This window comes from Vanessa atalanta, chromosome 1 (assembly GCF_905147765.1).
Source record: "Vanessa atalanta chromosome 1, ilVanAtal1.2, whole genome shotgun sequence".
Classification (NCBI taxonomy): Eukaryota; Metazoa; Arthropoda; class Insecta; order Lepidoptera; family Nymphalidae; genus Vanessa; species Vanessa atalanta.
Genome location: NC_061871.1, coordinates 13996185 through 14013415, shown reverse-complemented (window position 1 = coordinate 14013415; position 17231 = coordinate 13996185). Strand labels below are relative to the sequence as shown.

The 17231-nt window shown below is 35.1% G+C and overlaps 1 protein-coding gene and 1 non-coding gene across 9 annotated transcripts in view; one reads left to right on the top strand and one right to left on the bottom strand.

Moving 5' to 3' along the window:
- The window catches only part of LOC125067115 (obscurin), a 102811-nt gene that overhangs the window by 15373 nt on the left and 70207 nt on the right, over positions 1 to 17231 (bottom strand). For 5 of the 8 annotated variants that reach the window (XM_047675545.1, XM_047675555.1, XM_047675536.1 and 2 more), the window contains 22 exons: positions 15857 to 15949; positions 15110 to 15409; positions 14803 to 14953; positions 13108 to 14682; positions 11117 to 11944; positions 10666 to 10905; positions 9998 to 10139; positions 9668 to 9858; positions 8511 to 8632; positions 7772 to 7907; positions 7209 to 7386; positions 6821 to 6998; positions 6394 to 6584; positions 5914 to 6069; positions 5498 to 5618; positions 4771 to 4931; positions 4290 to 4465; positions 3745 to 3913; positions 3012 to 3130; positions 1668 to 2375; positions 1444 to 1545; positions 433 to 1251 (listed from right to left, as the gene is read on the bottom strand). In XM_047675545.1, coding sequence (XP_047531501.1) covers positions 433 to 1251; positions 1444 to 1545; positions 1668 to 2375; positions 3012 to 3130; positions 3745 to 3913; positions 4290 to 4465; positions 4771 to 4931; positions 5498 to 5618; positions 5914 to 6069; positions 6394 to 6584; positions 6821 to 6998; positions 7209 to 7386; positions 7772 to 7907; positions 8511 to 8632; positions 9668 to 9858; positions 9998 to 10139; positions 10666 to 10905; positions 11117 to 11944; positions 13108 to 14682; positions 14803 to 14953; positions 15110 to 15409; positions 15857 to 15949 — 6856 coding nt within the window. The remainder of the gene's footprint in view (positions 1 to 432; positions 1252 to 1443; positions 1546 to 1667; positions 2376 to 3011; positions 3131 to 3744; positions 3914 to 4289; positions 4466 to 4770; positions 4932 to 5497; positions 5619 to 5913; positions 6070 to 6393; positions 6585 to 6820; positions 6999 to 7208; positions 7387 to 7771; positions 7908 to 8510; positions 8633 to 9667; positions 9859 to 9997; positions 10140 to 10665; positions 10906 to 11116; positions 11945 to 13107; positions 14683 to 14802; positions 14954 to 15109; positions 15410 to 15856; positions 15950 to 17231) is intronic. The other 3 variants (XM_047675511.1, XM_047675519.1, XM_047675528.1) reach the window with 3 other exon arrangements.
- Trnae-cuc lies at positions 12384 to 12455 on the top strand. The gene has a single exon. It is a non-coding gene; the product is annotated as a tRNA-Glu (tRNA).

Below are 17231 nucleotides of genomic sequence, written 5' to 3'. Positions count from 1 at the left end.
TTTTGAAGTCGCTGTAGATTAACATCTTCGACGGAGTGGGACCCAAGTATTAGTATGCCAGAAGGAAATGTTATTACGCATGCGTGCTAAAACAAACATACGACAGAACATTAGTACAGACAAAGTATAGATTTGCTACGGTAACATTGAAAAATCGGATATTTTCTTATGAAAGAGCCAAACTTGTTGAATATAATGGTAATATTTACTTTAAAGTGACTTTAAAAATGATGTTAGGGCAAATTAAGGAAGAAAATATCAGATAGACAAAGAAAGCGGTTGCTTTGATTTTAAGTCAATATTTAATTAAAAGCAACATGTAGAAGATGTTATGTTTCCGGACGAACACAGCGTAGCGTTACTTTAATTATCATTTCAGCCGCGCGCGTCAATATTTCCTCTCATAGTAAATTGTATTGACTTGACTATTACCTTTTTCATCTTCCTTGTTAATTATATCGTCTAAAATGCTCCTTTGTCTCTGGCTGCGTCTTAAAAGCTCTTCAATGTCACCATCGGCTTCCTCTTCGACAATAAATAAACCAGCGCTAGTTTTTTTCCTTCTCTCTACTGTTGTTTCCGCCTCATTTTTTGTTATATTATCAATATATTTACTAGGACTTAAAACTAGTTCTTCTATAATGCGATTTTTAACATCGTTTATTTTGTTTTCGACTTGTTTGAATTCGTTTTCGTCAAATTCTTTCGAAATGTGAATGAGTTTCTCTGTGATATCGTTTTCAAATATTTTATGGCTTTTCTCTTTCAATATTACGGTTTCCTCGTCACCTTTATGTGTTAAGTAATCTTCTTTGAAAGAAGATTGCCGCACATACGAGTCTTTGCTAAAAACTTTTCTAGTCTCGTCTATATCAAAGATAGATTTTGAGAGATCTTCAATAGAAATTTCGCGTGAGAGTGAGTCGTTGTGCCAGCTCATTTCATCCTCGGACATCGACATAATAGATACTGTTCTGTTGCCTAATGGTCTACTATGCCTGGAGTTGGTTTCTGCATCGGAATCAGTCTGTGGTTCCTCGATAATACCATACGTACCTCTTCTAATATGCTCTGGTATTGTATAATGTCCTATTTCAGACAGATAGTAACTGTGACTAGAAATTTCTTCAACTTCTAAAGAAGTTGTATGTGGCGTGTTAGGTTTGATAATTTTTCTATCACATTCATCATCCTCATCATAATACACAGCACTCGAAGTCATTTTGTGTATAGTGCGCGTTTCGGCTGGACCTACCAGTTAAAATATTATTACATCGAAATTTCGAAACAGATCTTTGTTTAGATTGTATCGATCATGCAATGATTTACGCATGGTTATGTTTGTATTTTTAAAATAAATATAGCAATTTAGTAGGACAGTTAGAAATTCTACTGACAGAGAAGTTAAAAATGGGAAGAAAAGGCGTTAAGCTTGGTACTGACCTGTGATAATGGCGCCCTGAGATCGAGAGCTGCTCACTTTAGACACAATAATTGAACCATCATCGCCTGACTTGAACGTTGTTACCGTTTCAAAAACTCGGCCTAAACATGACAAATCACACTTGGATGTTAAAAATAACACAAGGGCATGCAACACTGTGAAAAACGTGAGTTTGCGTCTAGAAGCTGTTTGCGAGTCGAGAAGCTCAAAGCGCGTTTTTTACCTTCACTTTCAGCACTCAAAGGCTCTTCACTAACGGATTGTTTTTTAATGGACTTGCTTTTCGCGGATTTCAGCTCATCAGCGATTAGTACTTCTTCAATTACTTCCGGCTTAGATGTGCCTTTGTTACCCTTTTGTGTTTCAGCTTGAACCTCTTCAACAACGGGTTTTTTAAGTTGCTCGTTATGGTTTTCATCCCAAACTTTGATCTCGGCAGTTTCTGGCTCTGTTGTGGATTTATTTGCTTTTTTTGATTTCGTCTCAATATCATCTATTTTTACAGATTTGATTTTTCCATTGTCGCTTGCATCATCCCAGAATGACTTTTCTTCTATTTGTTCTGTTATCTGTTCTTTAGCTTTTTTTGGTGTTGATTTAACATCGTCTATTTTGACAGATTTAGTTTGTCCGTCGTCGTTTACATCATCCCAGAATGACTTTTCTTCTATTTCTTCAGGTTCAGTAAGAGACTTCTCTGGTTTATCTGGTGGGGATTGTTCAACCTGTTCAATTTTTATAGTTTTGGCTGTAGCATCGATTTCATCGACCAAAGATTTCTCTTCCACTTTTTCAGGTTTTGTTTTTTCTTTTTTAGCCGTTTTCTTTGTATCTTCTATATCGTCTATTTGCTGTTTCTTTACCTTGCTTTCGTGCTCAATTTCATTTTCAACTAAGCTTTCTTTTTTGAATCTCGAATGAACTTCTTTCGCTATAGAACACAATGAAAAATGATGACAATAAGGATTAATTAAGGTGACGTCACAAAGGTAAGATTAAAAATAAGTGCTTGGATGCTTTATGCAAAATGTGGTTCACACGAGAACATTCAGGTCCAGTGAATGTTTCGATGGATTATAAGTCTATTCTACGTAATTCCCGTTAAATGGGGACATAATAAAATATGTAAAACTAAAACGTGCAATGCAGTAGTCATCTAATTTACCAATTAACTACGTTAATATAAACTACTACTGTACCTATTTCTCAAATTCGTGGCTATCACGAGCCGTATTAGTTGTTTGGTCGATTCGACGACGGGCGTGTAACTTATACTTTACCAGACTGTTGTTGTGTTTGTGTGAAAAGTTTTATGAAAGCTGGAACTGTGTCTATATAATATATACTATTATATCTATGAATACTAAGTGTAATTTAAGTTCGGCTTATAAATTTACTGTAAGGTTATCCAAATAAATAATAATTTAAATTGAAGAACTTTAAATTGTTATGAAAAATCATAAGTATATATTTACGCCAAAGTATTTTCTATTAAAAAAATATGAGCTTTCTTTTAAATATCTTTCATTTATCAAGAGTTGCGTACATGTGTCTTTGGGGTACTTACTGTGCACGGTAACAGTACTCTTGCAGGCCACGCTACCCATCTCGTTGTCTGCACGCACCTCGTATTCGCCACCGTCTTCTTCCTTGACCAGCGTTACCGTCAGGAAGTAATTCTCTAGCCTAAGGATAACAACATATTACTAATATTAATTCATTTAGGATATTATTTATTTAGGAGCCGAGATACCCCAGTGGTTAGAACGCGTTCATTTTAACGGATGATTTCGGGTTCAAACCCAGGTAAGCACTGCTGAATTTTCATGTGCTTAATTTGTGTTTATAATTCATCTCGTGCTCGGCGGTGAAGAAAAATATCGTGAGGAAACCTGCATGTGTCTAATTTCAATGAAATTCTGCCATATGTGTATTCCACCAACCCGCATTGAAGCACATGGGTGGAATATGCTCGAAACCCTTTCCTCAAAGGGAGAGGAGGCCTTAGCTAAGCAGTGGGAAATTTACAGGCTGTTAATGTAATGTAAAATTAATTTATTTAGGTTTAAATAGACAAATTCAAGTGCATTAGATATTCTTTCTATTATTCTCTTGACCATCATTATCGGTGAGTATCATACAAATGTTTCGGTGTAATGAATCTTATTTTAAATATTAACTCATAACATATTACATTTTTTTTATTTTTTACAATATGTTTGAAAATTCGTCCAAAAATTAATTTAACGTTTAACCTAAATTACAAAATAATTTTGTTATTCAAAAAAATGCCTACTAACCTTTGGGTATCCCTCTCAATCTTAATCCTGGCATCTGTAGTCACCTCCTTTCCGTCCTTGTACCACTTGATCTTGGGCTCGGGACAGCCTTCAACTTCGACTTCTAACTTCAGTGTCTGTCCAACGTCCACAGTCATGTCTACCAAGCTTTTGGTAATGCGAGGCTTTCCTGATCAGAAATAGAAGTGTTTTAAATAACGCTCCTAACAAATAATTTCTTAGGGACAATTCATTATTGTGTGGTCAGTGGTCTAGTGGTCAGGGAAAAACACATAGAGCGTGATCGATCATCAATACATTTTTTTAAATATAACTTGAACAAGATAATAAGTTCAATGATTTTTTAATATCATGGGATATAGGGAGCAGTTTTATCTAAGATATGATTATGTTGTTATTAGTAAACATTTACTTTTAAAAGTAAAAGTTAAAATTACAATATTATATTCTAACTTTATTCATAGACATCTAAAATGCTTACACATTTTAGTTGGTCCCCTGATCTGAAAAGGACGTAATAACCAAGAAAAATAATAAAAACTCACTATTGACAGTGAAAGTAGCCTGGCAGGAGTCCTCTCCCAATTCGTTGGAAACTTTGCAGGTGTACTGCCCGGACAATTCAGCTGTGACCTCTTTGAGGATCAGCTTGTGCGTGCTGCCGTTGTCCAAACGCGTGTACACAGACTTCTTTTCCGTAATCTCCACATCACCTAAGTACCTATTGTGTATATATACGAGTGTGTTAATAAAAACATGGGTGTCGGGCAATTCGATTTTTTCTTATTTATTTATTATTTGATATTCTTACGCACAGAGAATCTGATAATTGACTGATTCGACAGATTGCATACGTACTGCTTGTAATGAAATTTTGAATTAATTCCTTCTGTGCTAATTTGATTTAAATTAATCAACACAATTATATAAATTGCTTCGAAATAAAATAAGAAAAAAAGTTAAGAAAAACATTATCTGCATGAAGGATTGATCAAACGGTTATATGTAGAGGGCGAGAAAAGTCACCATTTGACGTTGGGTTGAGGGTACGCGTCGACGTCTACGGTGAATTCAACGTTGACATCGCCTTCAGCGGCGGTGGTGTCGCACAGGCGCTGAGTGAAACTGGGCGCGCGTCGCACGTTCAGCACGCACGAGTCGCTCGCACTGCCGTGCACGTTGCGGATCTAATGCGGTTTCATCATATGTTTTTATTACTTTATTTTATTTCTATGTTTGAAATGTTAGGTTCGTCTTTTAAAAATATTTGTAATTTATCTATTTTACCATTGCCCTATCTTATATATAATTGAAAGTATTTATAAAGGGTAGTATTTTACCACTCACAAGATTACTCCATTTTTTCAAAACAGTATACTTTTCAAAATATTAAGTGTAGATCAAAATATATCTAAATTAACGCCATTAACACTAAATACAACCATAACAAGTGCATATGACAACATTTATAATTTACGGTTAAATATTGTCCGTTTAAACAAAATGAAATTAGAACAAGATATTACAATCTGAAGTGAGCTGCAGAGCGTCTGCAAGGGCACTATAACTGAGCACGACTTGTACAAACAGGCTTTTAAAGATGTGACTCTTAAATGTTTAATAAATGAATTTTATAATAAAATATTTGATTTCACGGCCATGACGATGAATTGATGATATGATATGATATCATCAATTCATCGTGATAATTGGACAATAGTCTATAATTGGTACAAATACTTATTTTGCTAACCTCGCATGAGTATTCCCCTGAATCAGCGCGCGCAGCCGAAGTAATAACCAACTTGTGAGCTTCGCCGGATGATGTGATCTTGATTGCCGAGGACTCCTTTAGCTCGGTCTTGTTTTTGTACCTGAAATAATTTTAAGTAAATAACTAGTCATACGTATACCGTAATAGAAATCATTTATAATATTTTAGGGGAAAAAAGTATCAATCGAGGCTGTATAACACCCAAAAAAGTTCATCTTAGCATTTCTTAGGAATATCGCTGAATCCGCTCATTATTGAGGTACAGATTTATGAGCTTATTTATTAATTATTATTGAAAGATTTGTTTATATATTTTTAAGCCGTTTATTTAGAATACACAATCAGATTTGCATAAACGTAATAGACTTTTGTGAGAGCACTTCCAGTGTACTCACCAAGTAACGGTGGGTGCGGGGTCACCCTCTGCGTGCACCTCGAATGTGACGCTGTCGTTCTCCCCACACGAGCGCTCCCCGCCGAGCATCTGCAGTATCTTGGGTGGTGACGTTACATGCCACTGCCAGAAGTCCGAGCACTGATTGACCTCATTCCTGGTGACGTTTTAATGATGCTTAGGACTCGGCTATTTTTACATTTCGTTGTTCTAGGATTATTCATTAGTTAATAGGTTAGAAGGAATTGACGAAGGAAATTTCCTTGATGTTGTCATTATCATTCTCGTCATCGTTAAAATCATACATGTATACAGTTTTTCTAATTTTAATGATCTAAAATAATTATTGAAAATTGGCTGAAGGGTTTATTTTTATTAATTTTATAATTTTGTAAGTACTTGGTTTTGCTATTTTTTAATTATTTAACAAATATACTGTTCTGAGACTGTAAAAGGTTATTCATTATGACTTTCAACTCACTTAGCAACCACAGAATAAGATCCAGTATCGGTTAACTTGGTGTCCTTAATAATGATTTTATAGATCTCCTCAGATTCTTTTACGATGGTGATCCTCTCAGAGGATTTGATCTCCACGCCATCCTTGTAGAAGCTGACATCTGGTGACGGAGAGCCTTCCACTTCGATAATTACTTCATGAGTAGATCCGGCCTGAGACACGATTTTTTATTATTAAAAACGGTCAGGAATTACTTTATAATACAATTTGATTGACCGTGTATCAAAAACAATCTTTTGCAAATTTGCTGAAATTATAAGACTACAGATTTATAGACACAAGAATTGTCATGATGCTTTGATGGTTTCTACAAAAATATTAACATGTAATTGAAGAGCATTATGTAGAGATTGACTATAAGATATTCTAATAGTTCTTCATTATTTACCATGCAGGTCTGGTTCTCTATCTTCTTCTTGATTTTCGGCGGAGCTTTGACAATGAGGTTCATAATGGTAGTATCCTCGCCAAGATCGTTAGATGCGGTTACATGATACTCGCCAGCGTCCGCTGATGTCACGTTCTTTATAACCAGCGACATGCTTTCGTCGTCTTCGTGGAGGAATCTGGACAAACATTTATTGTTATGTTTTTGATTTTATAACCTATTTTTGTGTGATATTCTTTTGAACATTATTAAACAGATATGTCTATCTATCGTGTTTGGTTGTGTAATGAATGAAACTAAAAAATATAATTACTACTAATACACTAAGCAGGCATTGTAAAATTTTAAATGTAACAATCTCGTTTTTTTTTAAAGTTTGTCAACTTACTTATGTCTAGTGTCGGCTTCCACCACCTTGCCATCGTGTTTGAAGACCACGTTAGGTTTGGGGTAGCCCTTGCAAACAAGTTCTAGCATTGCTGAACCTCCACTAGAAACGATGGCCTCACGATGTTCAATCACTAGTTGCGGCTTTGTGGGTTCACGGTGTAAGAAGTTCACAGCTCCTGAAGTTAAAGGTGTATAAAGTCGTTGACTTTTTTAACCTATATTACTGTTAAAAGCACTAGACCAAATTCTTTTACTAGTCCCATTGGGCAGAAACCTCCACGACTCTGAAGGAGGAGATTATAGGTCTATTCCACGATGCTACTCCAATTGCGTTATGTGGATGTAATTTTTACAGAATTCAATGTCGAGCTCGAGATAAATTGCAAACACTAATTAATACATGAAAACAATATTATGAATCCTTAAGTGGATTTGATTTTTGTTAAGATCCATGTGTTGTAAACACTAGGCCAAAGTGGTTCTCTTAGATATCTACATATCGGAATAAAATTTGTTCACACAACTACAAAATATTATTAAGTAAATAATATGTTTAAATACCTTGTACAGTGAGCTCGGCAGAGCAAGATATGTTTCCAGTGCTAGTTTTGGCCACACACGTGTAAAGGCCGGCATCCTCCGGCTTAACATGTTGGAACACCAGTGCCAACGAGTCCTCATCGTCTTCAAGCAGCACCTGATATAAGGTATTAAGAGTTTCATAATATTGTTACTATTTTATTGAATGTAAAGACTCGATACGAATTATTAGTACCATATCAGATAAATAAAAAATAGAAACAGCGTGGAAAAACTAAAATAAAGATTTCATAATAAGTACAAGGAGGTGTACGTTGAGTACGTCGTCGTAGGATTAAGCACGTTTTATTGCTTTAATAAAAATATAGTCATTTTTTTACATATTATAATATTTTTTTTTGTGATAGCATTGTAACCTAGCCCAGGCCATGACGTGTCTTGTCAATGTTGCGCGTCCGGGACGCGCAGTTACACAATTCACGAGCGCAAGAACAGTCAAGTATAATTATAAATTAATGTCATTGTTGTGAAAAACAATCTGCCTGATAATAATTGAATAAGTTTCATAAATGGATTGCTTATTTATAAGATAAAATAATATTTTCGCCCAAAGGTATGTCAATTTCTGTTTATGAAAGCCTTTAATTGATATTACAATCTCAGCGGGAAAGACGACTTAACGTATACTGTCTTACAAAATCATGCCTTGTACGATATACAGAAATTTACTTGAATGAGATGTTTTAGAATGTATACAAACCTTGAACCTCTCCTCAGGGTCGAAATCCACCCCATCCTTTTTCCAAGTGAAGCTGGCCTTCTCTCCCTTCGCCAGTAGGCCTTCTCCGCCCGGAGGCAGTTCACCGAATATATTCTTATCGTCTGAAACAGACGTCATTTTTAAACAAATAAAGTTTAGTACTTTAAAACAACTCGTATAACCGCATCACATTCGCAGATAACAAAATAACATTTAAATCATCCCGTGCGGCACCAATTTAGCCGCAATTATATATAGATCGTAACTATCTCATAAACAAACATTGGATACGGTCCAAACATCCTTGCAAGATCTGTGTTACGAGGCATATGTATGTCAGTCATGTAATAACGGGCGCCTACGAATATTATCAAATTATTTCGATATAGCGACAACTTTCGAACGACAGATTGTTCGTGTAATCTGTGTATTAAACTGTACACGACCGTTTGAGGTTTGGAAACAACTTTCAAGGTCAAAGTTTAAGTATTAAAGTATTCTAAGGATTTGGAAGCAAACATTTAATGCTATTGTGACTTTACAAGGTTCAGATCTCGGTACATGAGATTAGACAGTGATGTGGTTTATGCAAAAAATGTATTTCTTCCGAAATTATACACTTATGTAAGATATTTGTTAGGTTAGGTCGTTATGTGGCGATTGTAGTGACATTTTTAATCAAGAAACGAAATAAATAATTTAAATCAAAGATGAATTATAAACAAAATGCATATTTTGTTTTAATCCACAAATGCAAAAGTAATAATTTCCTCTTCTTTAATTCATCACGAGTAAATCACTGGATTTAGATAACGAAATAAAAACATAAAATACTAGATTTACATAAAAAAAATTGACGCGGACGTGACGTGATGAAGAGCTAGTTATTCCTCAATATAAATTACTGGCAATATTATTTACTTTTAATTTCCTAGTTAATTCTATAGGAAGGACTAATTGAAGAAGAAATTCCATCTAATTATATATCTTTTACAGTACCAAAACTTATCTGAGAGTTTGTATCAGAAAATTAATTTCTTAATGTATAATTTGGAATAAATTTTGATACTAACAAATTTTTAACAATATAGACTTGAACTTTGAGGACACCGAAATGTTAATGCAGTTTTCGTTACCCTGATCCATTACGAACTTACCGACAACGGTAACGAGAGCCTCGGAGGTGACCTCGCCATATTCATTGATGGCTCGGCAAGAGTAACGGCCGGCGTCTTGGGCGAGCACGTCGGCGATCACCAGCTCGTAGCAGCCGCGCTCGGCGCGCGTACGTACGATGTTCACTCGTTCTTCAGTCGAAGACGTTACGATCTCTTTACCGTCACGGTAGCTGATTAAATTAGAAAAAAATATTGTAAATTTTAAATGATTTTTCTTTTTTATTTAACCTTTGTCAAATAAAATAAAAAGAAATGCTCTACACAATTTCAAAATGGCATATTTCTGAGTATATGTAATGCTATACTTACAATTTCACCTCAGGGTTAGGGTTGCCTTTGACTTTGACCATAAAGCGAAGGTAGGTGTTCATCATTATTTCGGTATCCTTGAGCGCTACTACAAAGTAAGGCGCATTTAGAGCATTCCTTTGTTTTCTCTCCTCTGGAGTCACTATATAATATTGAAAAAATTGTATTAGTAGACAATATAAAATAGTTAATTTCCCTGCACTAGATTTTTCCTTCAAATAAATGTAATTAATAATTATTATACCAAAAGTACGACACAATTACATGCATACTTCTAAACAGATACGCTAGCTAGTTCAGCGGCGAAAACAGGAAAATTATACAGAGAGATAGAGCCTAATTTGTTATACGCTTTACGATGATTTAATTGATGGTAGCCGGAGTCATGCGTTATTGTGAACAAATCTAAGTATTGCTATCTGAGCACAAATATTTCATTTAATTATTTATTTGAATATATGGGTGTTGATTTTTATTACGTATGGTTATGTTACTTGTTATACTAAAAAGTATAAAATCAAAATAGAAGAATCGCGAAGTAAACAAATTACGATAACTTTGTATATTAAGTTTTACCATCTGGTCAAAAGACAATATACGTACTAGATATTTGAAACCAAACGTAATTTAAAATCAACGCACCAAATCAATCATGAAAGAGAACTTACACTCATGGACCACTAACTGAGCGGTGCAATGTGCGTTGCCCTTTACGTTTTCCGCCCTAGCGGTATATACGCCCGAGTCGTCTTCCCTGCAGTGCAGCACTTCGAGGCGGTACCGGCCCTCCCTCTCCTCCATCACAACTCGATCCATGAGCCGATCGCTGAACGGCTTGTTGTCTTTCAGCCACGTCACTTTAGCTTCTGCTTCCTGCAGCGCGCATTCGAAGATTGCGTTTTCTCCAGCTGGGAATCCAAACTACTGTTACGCGGAGAATTCTTACGAGACAAATTCGACATTATTGTGGAATTTATGTCCGTAAAAATTCTAAAGCGGGAACATAGAAGCGTTAGCACGATGTGAGTGTGTGTGTATGTTATTACTAAAAGCATATATACAAGCGCTAACGTGTGTCTACTTCTAACGTGAAGTGTTCGATTTACGTTATTGACTTACGCTCGATGTTCTGGCCTTCGATGGTCTTCACGAATATAGGTTTGCCGTCAGATGATTCCGATTTTGAAATCGATTTTGTCGATGCACGTTCTTCCGTAACTGAATCATTAGAAATATTTGTTTTCGAGTATTTTTTCTTGGATACTGTATCGCCGTTCTTTATTTTTGTATAGCTCGACTCAATTTTCGATTCTCCATTGATATCTCCATCGTAACTAGTCTCAATGCTTAATTTAGTGGACCGACCCTCAATTTTGGCACTATCAGTAATCGAGTTACGTCCGTATTTAGACGCAATGCTATCGATCTTGCTGGTCGTATCTACAGAGTTGCCATCGTAGCTGGCTTCCACGCTGTACTTGCTGGATCGACCTTCGATTTGCAATTCGGAATTGGTACCTAACCCATATTTAGAGGCGATACTATCAATCTTACTGGTTGTATCAGTAGAATTTCCATCATAACTGGATTCGACGCTATATTTGTTGGTCCTTCCTTCGACTTGAGTCTCAGTGTTGGAACCGAGGCCGTACTTAGACGCGATACTGTCCAACTTGCTTTCGGATTCTATAGCATACTTGGAGCCGTTCTTGGTATCGTAGCTCGACTCGATTCCGTATTTGGAACCACCTTCGGTCTTACTAGAAGTAGAGTACTTGGACTCGTACCTTGATGAAGCTGAACCCTCTAAAACACTACCAGCTTCGTACTTAGCGCTTTCAATGCGTGAGCCACTCTCGCGACGGTAAGAAGAAGCACCAGTGCTATCGTATGAAGATGACTCATAACGACCACCGGTTGAAAGCTTACGACTGCTACTGGAGTACTCTGTGAATATAGTTTATTTTTAATTATTTTAATAATGTTCGTAGTTATAATCACAGAAAGGACGAGTACAAGCTTTGTGAATTAATCCACAAAAAAGTCCAACACTTTACATTTCTGTATTCCGGTTTTCAAGATTTTTATAATTACACCTATAAGTATGGGCAAGCAAACTCGTATATAAATATTAAACGAGTTTCACAAATTTTTGTAAACTTTATGGGGCTGTGACAATGTTGACTGTAATTGGTTTTCGTTGTTGCATTAACGCTTGTTTTTAAAGATTTTTTACTTTACAGTACACATATTTTGTTAGGTTTCTTATCAATTTTATAAATAATATAGTCATTCGTGTAACCAAATACTTAAATCGTAACAAAAAACGTTTTACAAATAATTGTGCTTTTGAACACGAACTATAGTTTACGCTCCGTTGATCACATCCGATATGGTCTAGTGGCTAGGATACCTGGCTCTCACCCAGGAGGCTCGGGTTCGATTCCCGGTATCGGAAGGATGAGTATTTTTTTTTCATGTTTAATTGAAATATTAAAATTATATTGTTTTGATAATAAAATAAGTATCATAGGCCATGTATTACGCATTTTGATAGGTGTTGCTTCGAGTATATTTTAATACGAACAGTTTTTACAACTCCATTCCGTAGTTGAGATAAACAAGCAGATAAATAGAGTAACTTCTCATCAATAATATGGTGTGTATTCATATTAGGTGAACAACTACGACTGACTGAAGTACAAAATCGTACGTAGTATATACATTATTATAGATATTCTTCTGATATCCGAAGCAAATGATCTATACATAAAGATCTAATATAAAAAAACTTATTTAACAAGATATTTCGGTCTTAACAATAAAATAAGTCATTCTTTTTTTATTTTGTGTTTATTTTTGTATGACTCGTTTTAAATATTTGTAACAACTACTATTACAACTGGAAGTCTAAAATGCTTTTTCGTTAGAACCTACCAACAACAACTGATATCAAAAGCAAAATTTTTAATCGTTCGTAATACTCCTGCGTTTGAATTATTTCTTATCTTAAGAAATGAATGCAATGTAATTTGTCATTTTTATTTAATGCGTTCTTTAATTTGAATTTGGTTAAAAGTTATAAAAATTAAAAAAAATGTAATGCTCACCTCCAGATAGCCGCGAACTGCGGCTGTATCTCGACATCTCTCCGTCTGCTTCCTCTGTGGTTACAGCTTGATCCTCTGCAGAAACTCTCTCACCTAATTCTCCTGTTGTTACAGTTTGATTGGTTTCTTCAACTTTTTGTGACACAGATACCTCTGCAGTTTGATCGACTTCTGTTATTTGTTTAGATTCAAGTTTCTTTGATTTAATACTTGAACGACTCTCTGTGGTTTTTCCGTTTTCTAGAACTTCGGCTTTAGTTTTTTCAACAATTTTGTCAGTTATATCAGCAGAGCTAGTTTTTGTATTATTAGACTCGTTTGATGTTACTGCAGATTCTTCTTTCGAAGACTGAACGTTTTTTTTACTTTCCTGTTTTTTTTCTTCTATTACACTTTGTTGCGATGTTAAAGAAACTTTAGACTCAAGTGATGATTGAAAAGCTGATTGGGTCTCACTATCTTCTATTCTTTTACTTTTTACCTCTTTTTCCTCTGTACTTTGTAATTGTTCGACTAAAACTTTGGAAGTTTGGCGACTGTAAGAAATAGTTTCTTGAGTTTTATCAGATGTTTCTTGTGATGACTTGGTGTTTATATTTAATATTTGTTCAGCTTTTTCTTCAACAACTGATTCTTTTTTGGCAGATAAGCTCTTTGTTTTCTCGTATTCTGATTCTGTTGTAACTACGTTTTCTTCTTTTATAGTTTGAACTGTATCTGTACAAGACGATTCAGATGACTTCACATCCGCATTTGTAGATGTTGTTTGGATTATTTCTTGAGAAGTTTCACCTAATTCGTTTTGATTAACCGAACTTACAGCTTCTTGGACTTCGCTTAATGCAATAGTTTCAGTTACTTGACGACTGTAAGACACAGATTCTGAATCTTTTACTGACTCCTCAGCGACCTTACTTTCTACTAATAACTCTTCTTTAGATTTTGTTTCGATTGAAGTGCTATCTAGAGTTGTGCTGGATGTTTGTTCTGATAAAGACTTTGAAGAAACTTTACCTTCTGCTTTGGTGTTAACTTCTGTTTTTACCACGCTATCTGCGATTATTTCACTTGTACCATTCCCAGATTGAACAATTTCTTTTTGAGCGGTTTCAATTGATAACGCTGCGGTTTCTTCTTGGGATATTATGTTTTCATTTGTTTGAATAATTGTTTGCTGACTAATTTGAGACTGAGATGTAACCGATTCTACTTCACTAACTTGTGTCGTAAATGATGTAGACTCTAAACTTGCTGTGACTTGACTTTCAACTGTGCTTACGCTGCTATGCACTTCTTGAACTTCAGTAATTGAAGATACCTCAGTTGCTTCAGCTTTTGAGATTTTGCTCGTGTGCTCACCTTCAAAAGACGCTTTTCGTTTAGTTTTAATGACTTGTTGTGATTCTTCTTTAGAAGAAAGTTCAGTGACTTCGAGTTCTTCGACTCGAGATTTTTTCTCTTGCCTCTCTTCTTGTCGGTCTTCAAGTTCCCTTTTTCTTCTCTCCTCTGGTTGTTGTTCTATTATTTCCTGGGGTAGTATTTGTAAGTCATCAGCGGCGTGTTCCGCTAATGCAACTGAAATATATAAATAAATACTAATATATCTTACATATATCTTACATTTTTTGAATAAAATTATAAAAAATAGATAATTTTTATTTTATTTATAATATTAATATTAGATCTGAGTCTTACCAAGATCACTGGCGTATTGTCTAATTTCCCGCAGCCAAGCAGTTTTTACAGATTCCTTATGCGCTTTAAAGTTAAAAACAAGATAAGGATCTTTTTGGTGAAGTTCAAACTTGGTACTTTCTGGATGATCTTTGATTTCTACCTCAGGAAGCTGGAGATGAAAATGTAATTCTTAAATAATTGCTTACTAAGAAAATTTGTGAATAAAACATTGTACAAGTGTAACTAATTCTGAGTCTCGGCCGACAAAAATGTGAAGGCTCTTTCAAAATATTATTCTAAAATAACTTGGGATCACTTTACATACCTTAACAATATGTCTGAGTACAAAGACTGATCTATCTTCTCCAACTCTCTGGACCTCGCAAAGCAAAATTCTCGCTTTGAAAAGAAATACGTAATGATTTCTGGGTTCTCCGTCGTAATCGACTGTGAACCAATCGTGAGTCAGCAATCTACCAAGCTTGTAGATATTCCCGCGATATCCTTCGATACTATCGATGAAGATGTTATTTGTGGCGCGGTTGGGGACGCCGAGGAATAACTCTAAAGCTTTCTGGAGATCGGTACAATCGTCGCCAAGGCGCTTTGAATATTTAACTAATTCCTGCAGAATAAACATAACATTTCAAAAATAAATAGGACCAGATTTTCAAATTTATTTTCATTATTGATAACGTAAGTAATATCCGTTTACGTTATTTGCTTGTTTATGAATGAAACGGAATTATACAATTCATGAATCAAGAGCAGTTAAATTTAACTGGTAATACTTAAATCTAGAAACAAAACGTAACGTGACGCTAAAACTCGCAGTTTCCCACACGCTAATAAGCAAAAGTTATTTTGGGATCATTGTTCACCAGCGCGGCCATAAACAACGTTGTTGAAAGGGTTATTTGTTCAGCTCAATTAAATACATTGAAGATTAACTTGCTATGTTGAAGATCTAGATTAAAATTTTTGGCAAGATACCTAACAACAGTGAAATATCAATAAATTAGCTTTTTATGGATGTGATTAATGATCACAGCGATTCGATGACGCTAATTACCTTCAAAAGAAGTTGGTAGTCGTTGATCCTTTGGATGGGTAGTTTGAGGTGCTCAGTAAGACCTTTGTCGTCTCCGAGTTTGTCTGCCAAAGCCTGCAGAGATTAAAAACCAAACTATTAGCAAGCTGTTATTCTTAACACGATGTTTTATTTGATAGTTTTAAATATGGATGCAAATTTGCAAATAACTCAGTAATCTACAGATTATTAGACGTTTTAATTACTTCTCTTTACATACAGTATGTGATACGATAGATTTTTGGAAGTTTTAAACTAATTAAGCAATAAATATGTTTAGAGAATTAAATTTTATTAAACTCGAAGTGTTGATAAATCTTCAATCGAGTGCTTATTCTTATACTAAAAGGTAATTTTTTTCAATTTCAGTTACTGAAATTTGACGTTAACTGGTTAAAACGATTACAAATATATCACTTAAATATTTAAAAATAATAATATTATTTCTTTTCTATAAGACATCAGTTCTAATACGATAGTAACAGATTTAAGTTGCATAATTACGTCACTTTAATTCGTAAAATTTTTAAACCATGACGGCAAGTAAAAAAAAAATATCTCTGTAGGCCTCGACCACAACTTGCTTGTAATCAGGTGAGCTGAAAAATGTAGGCAAGGTGAGAAACCGCCCAAATTTAGTGGATTAATGAAGCATGAAAGTGTGAACATTTGGATAGATTTTATACTATGATACTTCACAAGACAATAGGTCCGTATGCACATCTTTTCAACAACAACATGTACAGCCTGTAAATTTTCCACTGCTGGGCTAAAGCCTTCTCTCCCTTTGTGGAGAAGGTTAGGAGCATATTCCACTACCCTGCTCCAATGCGGGTTGGTGGTTTACACATCCGATATTTTTTTTAAGGAAATATCGTCGAACCAAACAATACTCATATTGAACAGACACAAAATAACCTAATACATTAAATTACCTAAAGTTATACATAATGATTGCAATCGAAACGATAGCAAAAGTGTTTCATCATGACCGCTGCTATAATTCAATACCACTTGGCAGTGGATCAAATGAATACAATGATACGCTATGAATGGTCTTCCTAAATACAAATTCTGTTAAGTTTTCGTCGATAAATATATTACTCATACGTATAAAAGTGGAGATATTATGTTCTGCACCTAAATTAGAATAGATATGTGGTATTTGTCAATTTCGATTCTAATGTTTTTGGTTTAATTCGGTTAGAGTGTGAGCTATAATCAATGGGAATATAACACCTTCGTCACAGTAGCATGCGAAAGCGATCCTGTGGCGCCCACTGAAAAGATGGAGAAGGTACCGCTGGTTTATTAGTGGGTATTCCGGTGTACTTAGCGCAGTCCTGGGCCCCAGCGA